This window comes from Cydia strobilella, chromosome 21 (assembly GCF_947568885.1).
Source record: "Cydia strobilella chromosome 21, ilCydStro3.1, whole genome shotgun sequence".
Lineage (NCBI taxonomy): Eukaryota > Metazoa > Arthropoda > Insecta > Lepidoptera > Tortricidae > Cydia > Cydia strobilella.
This window is the reverse complement of record NC_086061.1, coordinates 6,950,151-6,958,173: the sequence shown is the minus strand read 5'-3', so window position 1 is coordinate 6,958,173 and position 8,023 is coordinate 6,950,151. Positions and strand designations below refer to the sequence as shown.

The 8,023-nt window shown below is 38.2% G+C and overlaps 1 protein-coding gene across 1 annotated transcript; it reads left to right on the top strand.

The window, feature by feature from the left end:
* The first annotated feature begins 3,830 nt into the window (after window positions 1-3,830).
* On the top strand, window positions 3,831-8,023 carry LOC134751316 (waprin-like protein). The gene is made up of 4 exons (XM_063686702.1): window positions 3,831-3,948; window positions 6,234-6,296; window positions 6,754-6,918; window positions 7,551-8,023. The coding sequence occupies exons 1-4, from the start codon at window positions 3,945-3,947 to the stop codon at window positions 7,652-7,654; spliced, it is 336 nt and encodes a 111-aa protein (XP_063542772.1). The 5' UTR covers window positions 3,831-3,944; the 3' UTR covers window positions 7,655-8,023.

Below are 8,023 nucleotides of genomic sequence, written 5' to 3'. Positions count from 1 at the left end.
ACTACTACCTACTACTCACTCGCTCCGTGCCACCGCGTCAGCTAGCGAACGCCCTAAAAGTGCGACCAGATTATCGTATCCCTCATCCCTCTACAAACCTAAAGGGCCTCTACAAACACTCATGCGCGAATCACGACGCGAAGCCGCGAGTATGTGTGTGTGCCCTTAACCGATATCTGCATGCGAACAAACTCAATCGACCGATCAAATAAATAAATAAATAAATAAAAATCATTTATTTCAGACTATTAAACAGTCCATACATGGTTAGCAAATATTACAATCTTATTACTAGTGTTAGTATAGGCAAACGACGTAGCGGCAAACCATGTACAAGATGGGACGAACACATCAAAAAAACGTCTGGAAAAAACTGGATCCGAATGGCTCAAGACAGAGACAAGTGGAAATCGATGGAGGAGGCCATTACCCAGAAGGGGTCTAACGCACAAAACAAGAATATATAAAAAACCTAAAACAAATTTCAAATAAAAATGTTTTCTTTATACAATACGAGTATATGTAACTAGGAAAACTCAGTGCTTAGAATAAAAGGCTTTTTTATTTTTATTTTATTTTATTTAGTATAGCATAAAAACTAAAACTAAAAACTAGACGGCGAGTGCATGCAGCCCCTGCCAACGGTTGAGCATGGGGCCATTTTCGCGCTCCAATGAACACGCCCAGAATGCTGTTGGGGCTGCCGCGCAGGCGACGCATCAGTGAAGCGCACCTCTTGCGCATTATCGCCGCAAAGCTGTCAACTTGTGCCTCCGCAAACATACCAGAGGCACTACAAAATCGACACACTACAAATGCCGCAATGTATCAAAAATCGCATGCGATATCCGTGAGGTTTGAAGAGGCCGTGAGAGTGATCAGTTTGTATCGACAATGGTTTGCAAACTGCGGCTACCGCGAAAATCGAAAACGGGAAATTGTCTATCTGCGTCCCTTTCACTCATATAATGCAAGAGCAATAGAGTCATATAATAAGTGGATATAGACTTTCTTCGAATTTATATTTTCGCTGACAGAGGTCAGACATATCTCAGGGCCTACCGCGAGCCACGTTCGATGTGGTGCCTCCCTGTCATACTTACGTACGAATTTGCAAGTGCGCAAAGAGGCAACACGTCGAACGTAGTTCGCGGTAGGCCCTCTGTGCCGAATTGCTGCCATGCATTGGCAGATTCGTTCGCCAGTCGTCTGCTAGCGTCCGTCTAACGTCTAAGCTGATTTTGTACCTTGAATAGAACAAAGCGTGGGAGTGTCATTATACTCATTATAAACGGCGGCATAGGTACCTATCTTCATTGAAATTTGACATTGGATGATGACATTGCCACACTTTGTCATTCGAATGCCATGCAGAGTTAGCTTAGTCCGACTTTTGACTGACAATTATCTTTGTATCTATCAATTTTATTTACCAGTATCACTCGTGCGTGGTACCTTACCACGAGTTTGACACTGACATGATCGCTAGCGACTGCGTAAACTAACTCACAATGCATCCCCTCGTATTGACATTGGTGCAAGCGATATGCACTGCGTTTGAGTTGAAGTTAACGCAGTCGCTAGCGCTTAAGGCTGCGTAAAACTTGTTTGTAAAACTCATGGTACATTCGCATTCACGCTTCATAACTTCATAATACTAGTTTTTATTTATATTTTCACGCGTTTTATTTCTCTTACTACGAGTACCTAACTATGGTACTAGAAATTAATAGTACCTATTATTAAATTAAATAAGTATTAATAAAATAATGAATACTTATCGGTTGACTAAATTTGCGTCATCGAACTGATCGAACTATCGTTTTAGCTTTTTTATATTACGTTGGTGGCAAACAAGCATACGGCCCTCCTGATGTTAAGCAGTCACCGTAGCCTATGTACGCCTGCAACTCCAGAGGAGTTACATGCGCGTTGCCAACCCTAACACGACTCCGCACCTTCGTTTGAGCTCTGGCAACCTTACTCACCGGCAGGAACTACTATGAGTATAGGGTCTAATGTTATTTGGCTGCGGTTTTCTGTGTACTTCTCCAGTTTGGGCTCTGCTCTAGATCTGGAATGACATCCGCTGTGTATGACATCATTTATTAACTGGGGTATGGTATGAAAACAAGGTTTATGTGTAGGTGATTGCGGTCGTTATCAGTTCCTATTTCAGTAGTAAGTAAATAACCCACTTTAAGAATTAGTTTTTCCATTACGAATCTGAGGGCCTACCGCGAACCACGTTCGATGTGTTGCCTCCCTAACGTACGAATTTACAAGTGCGACAGAGAGGCAACACGTCGAACGTGGTTTGCGGTAGGCGCCTTCTGATTAGTTACATAGGTAGAATATCAAAGTAGCAATAGGTAAATAGTGGCTCGGTGAGCTGTTGGAAAAGAAGATTACCCGTAGACCCACTGGCGAGCACTGTTTATGATGTTGTACGCAGTATGTAATGGGTAAATCTTGAAAGCTTGACGTTTATTGACAATCCAGTGAACACAAAATATATGGTGCATCACAACGCCATCTATTTCAGCTGTCAAACTACAGAGTAGGTACGATATCGTAGGCTTTCAATCTTTACATCTGTTCTACAATTTATAATTCTTGCATTTTATTGATATCTTGGGTATAAAAGGGTGTAGGTACTTGACATTGAAAAACTAGTAAGTATACCTATACTTATATTTTATATTACAGTCCAGTTCATAAATATGTATACATTTCTTCATTTTAATTCATTGCAATAAGTTGATAAAATGTATACTTACATATTTATGAACTCGACTGTACCTACCTTACCTATGAAATGTCATACACAAGTAGAAGGAAAATTTGAATCGGTGTAAGTATGCTGTTTATGTAATATGTCGATATTAGCTTCGGTTTTGTGGGTCATTTAGCAATTTGCCGATAAGTATTCTTGGCAATGGCATTAATATAACACCAGACCGGCTAGCATGAGTTGCGCGCGCGAGTCCATATAGGTATTACTTGAAGTCGCGCTAGCGCTAGATTAGATTAGATGTATGGAGTCGCGCGCGAGAACGCAACTTAGCATGAGCAGGGCACATCACACGTGCCAATCTTTGTATAGTGCCCACAATGGCCTTTGTTTATCGCAAAAGTCTTACGCAGCATACTTCTTCAACATTCTTCAACTTTCAACAAATATTTTTAATTACATGCCGTAAACCCTTAATTCATTAATTGGCCAATTATCTTTGTGTTTGTTATTATCTTTGTATTTGTCGAGACTTTCTTATTCCGTTTGCTTTTTTTTCCTTTAGCAAACAAAAGCGATGCAAACAGTAAACTATTTTTTTACCCTTCCTTTTTTAGGGTTCCGTACCCAAAGGGTAAAAACGGGACCCTATTACTAAGACTCCGCTGTCCGTCTGTCCGTCCGTCTGTCCGTCTGTCTGTCTGTCACCTGGCTGTATCTCATGAACCGTGATAGCTAGACAATTGAAATTTTCACAGATGATGTATTTCTGTTGCCGCTATAACAACAAATACTAAAAACAGAATAATATAAATATTGAAATGGGGCTCCCATACAACAAACGCGATTTTTTTGCTGTTTTTTTCCGCAATGGTACGGAACCCTTCGTGCGCGTGTCCGACTCGCACTTGGCCGGTTTTTATGAACTATTTATCTCTTATTTACCTCACAGAGGCCCTGAACGATTAGGTATAAAATAAAATAAAACCCACTATTTCTGTAAACAATATACCGTGACTAATCTTTGACACACAGTGTCAGCGTCGTTATTACAATTCGATCTTCTTGCCCAGACTATAAAGTCGAAAATTGAACGAATTGTTTACATCTCGTTCATCTTGTTATTCAAAGTACATTGGCTGGTCGAACCAGTCTCATACTTGTTGTGACTTTTATAAGTTGTGGACCTGTGGAAAACATTACATACAAAATGGGTGCGTATATTTGTTTAAATTTACAAGATTATAATACAGTATGTCCCTAGCCATTGGACAAAGCCGAAATGTACATATGCATTAGGGTATTTAGAACCAGTATACAAAGTATCTAAACAATCGGTGTCGCGTCGCGGTTACGAAGAAATTAACAAATTACGATTTTTTACTTTAGAACAGCCTATAGGTATGTATAGGTAAGGTAATAAATAGTATGAAACCTTCTTCAACCTTTTTGATTATCTTTTATATTTATGACACTAATAAGATTCTGACATTTGACATATGTCATCATTGCCGCACATATTCGAACAAAAAGTCGAAATCACTGCGTGATATAATCATTAATATATATAGTATGTTTCTTTTTGTTGTCGATTATTGGAAATAGGTAACTTGTTTGAAAAGTTATTTGTTATACAACATTAATTTTAATTTTGTATTAAGGTACGTTGAGCTACCAGTGAGCTACCATCATGACACTGAAAATATTTTAAGACCTATTATTTGATTCTGACATTTATTTATTAACTTACAAGTTGTAATCCACCCAATATGTTGACATAATGTAATTTATTTGCTTCATAAGATATCTTGACATAGTGTAATTTATTCTAAAATTTCTAAATTGATTTCAATTATTTAAATATAATATTAAACCTCTTAATCTTGGATAAATAAGTATACTCGAAAATACTATTAATTATTTTACAGTACATATGGTGCTACTTTCTCGCTCTAGTGCGTAAAGAGCACTTTTCGTGCATATGTCGAAAGTTTAAAGGGCCATATGTACTGTAAAACGTTGTACGATACACGTGCGAAAAGGTAATTCGCAACTCGTGTCGATTTAAAACACTCCCTGCGGCCGTGTTTTAATTTATCGCCACTCGTGTCGAATTTCCTCTTTTCCGCACTTGTATCGTAAATAACTATTACAGTACATTTGGTGCTACTTTACCGCATTAGTGCGATAATTAATAATTATAATTAGCACATTACGTAACTATGTCGAAAATTTAAAGGGCCATATGAACTGTAAAACGTTCTACTAGTGTTGACTTAAAACACTCCCTTCGGTCGTGTTTTAATTTATCGCCACTCGTTGCGAATTTCCTCAGAGAGTTCTTAAAAATGGCTGTAATAAATATAAAAAAATCCAGGCATACAGAATCAATTAAGTAAATCTACCATCCATATTTATAAATTCACTTTATTATTTCCAGAAAATCATAAAAATACAAGTTCGCTAAAACCTATTTGTTTAATAACAGCTTAAAATTGCATGTATCTAAGCAGTTGAGGAGTGACTTTTCAAAAGGGTTTATTTCTCTATGAAAAACCCTTTTGAAAAGACACTCCTTAGTTATATACTGGGTGCATAGCCAAGATGACAGAATATCGTATATCGTTCGCTCCGCGACGAACCATATAAGTACGGTAGTCTATCTCTCTCTATCACTCTTCCGTATTAGTGCGACAGTGACAGTTGCGTTTCGTTGGCTACGGAGCGTAAACGACTGGCATGTTTGGCTACGCACCCAGTTATATACCTACTTGTCTGCCAAAGAGGTATATTTAGTGTCAGTCTCGACTGTCTCGCACCTTGACCTCTTGCCATTTGTGATGCAAAACTGAAATGATAAATTTAATAGCTTATGGATGTAATTTGCAACATTTTCGCTGGCGACCAATAAATAATACAGACTTGCGTTCCTCAGTTTCCTCACTAATAATAGATAAGTCAAATAAATATAACAATCCGTACCCAAAGGGTAGAAACGGGACCCTATTACTAAGACTCCGCTGTCCGTCTGTCTGTCTGTCACCAGGCTGTATCTCATGAACCGTGATAGCTAGACAGTTAAAATTTTCACAGATGATGTATTTCTGTTTCCGCTATAACAACAAATACTAAAAAGTACGGAACCCTTGCTGGGCGAGTCCGACTCGCACTTGGCCGGTTTTTTTGGCCGGCTTTAAAATATAGACATCATTAGATACATATTTACAGATGTAGTGCGAATAATATTTTCCCATCGTATTTTCTCAGAAAAGTTCGTTCCTATTTGTCATGCTACTTCAGTTAGCCTGAGTACTTTTTGTAGTATTTTTATAGATTTGTGTTGAGGTTGTGATTTTTTAAGGTAGATATGAAAATGAAAAAATGAAAAAAAATGAAAAATATATTTATTTTGCACACAAAAATGGGAATTTGCAGATTGAGTATACATGAGGTCCAGGTTGCGCGCATACAGCATATATAAATAATGTTTTTGTTTCAGGGTCTCTCACAACAGCGTTGTCTGTTTTCGCGGTTCTGTTGGCCATTGGCTATTCAGAAGCAAGTAAGTTTTACAAACTGACTTATTAAGTATCAACTACGTACTGAACTTAGCTAATTCAGTCCATTTACAATATTCGAAGTTTCGGTTTCGGTTCCGGCATCATGTTTCGGCCTAACGTTCGATTTCAGCAATAAAACTGACAAACCTTTCGGCCGCGCCACACTTCAAGACTTGTGGTCTGCGCCATATTTATAACTAACTAGACTGAGCACTTAAGAGATACTTTTAGTATATGCGTGTATGTACCTTAATAACCTGCACAAATCAGTAGGTATTATTATATACCGTTGAATTAAAAGATAGTTTATCTTTTAATTATTTCTTCTAAATATCGGCTTCTTAGCTTTATCTGAAGTTTAAAAAAAATAGCGGGACGTACCCGACACTTCTGGAATGTCCCTCTCGTTATTATGAAAATTAACAGGGTGAACATTTTATATCTGTCGTTTTGATCCAGGTGGCAGCTGCCCCGTCCCGTCAAAAGTGTACAGCTGCAGTCCGAAGTGCAAGGAGAACTACGAGTGCAGCAACGGCAAGCTGTGCTGCAGGAACGGATGCAATGAGAAGTCCTGCGCCGAGCCCGTTGGCGGCTCGCAGGGGGCTGGCGGCAACAAGTATGGAGGTAAGTCATTTTATACTCGTGAACATTAAATGTTGATCAAAATAGTATATCCGCTTCAAATATACCTACATTGGTATTGGTAGGTACTTTGTAATTTCAATAGTACGATGTAGGAATTTCATAATCATCAGAGAAATTTCTCTCTGCTAATGGCGCGTCTGTGAATATTAGGTACTCCTTGCGGAGGTATACTCAAGCAAGAGTAAGTATACATTTCTTCAAGAGTACGAAATTAAGTTAAATGATTCAGCTGCCGAGCTCTAAGTAATATAGGTATGACACTGAACTGTGGTGTCATGAAGTCTCTCGGATTCTCATAAAGGGACTATAGGTATGTATACTGGCAGGAATAAGTAGGTACCTACGGCGGGTAAGTGGTAAATCACGTACAGTGTTGCGCAAATTAGGCCCCTCACATGGGTGGTGGCTCCGCTATCTAACTATGTAGCTAGCAAGTCTATTGAGATTGTGTATTCGAAAAGTGAAACTTTTTAAAGGGACTGGTACTTGTACAAACAACACTCCCTTGTTTCGAATATTTGCAATTATCTACATTCAATATATTCCATGATAATAGTTTCTTGGTTTCTTGTAAGTTTGACAGATATTTGACAGGTATTATGTTGTTGCAGCCGGCTCGAACAGCGGCATATACTGCAACAACCAGAAGTGCAGCCCGCAGGAGGTCTGCAAGATGGACCCGTCCACTAAACGCATGAGATGCGTGCGTTCTTAATTATACTTATATACGTATTTTTTAAAATGATGCAATAGGCTACTTTACTATGGATCTAATTAAATTGTTTTATAGCAGTCATGCAATTAGGTTTACGAAAATACACGGTTAATACACGGTCAAATATCTTCTTGCGCTTTCAATGATATTTATCAGCAGGTCCATTTTGTGACTTCACACGGTAACTGACTCCATTATTAAAATCGTTTTTGACATTTGGTAAAGAGAAACTGTTTTGTCTTCTTAGTAAAATAGCCTATTATTAATTGGTACACCTACTCGTTTTATTGTAAGTCCAAGTATTTATATGGTTAAACTACTTCGATTTTTTTAACTTTAATAAGTAATAAACTTGTTTAACTGTTTAAA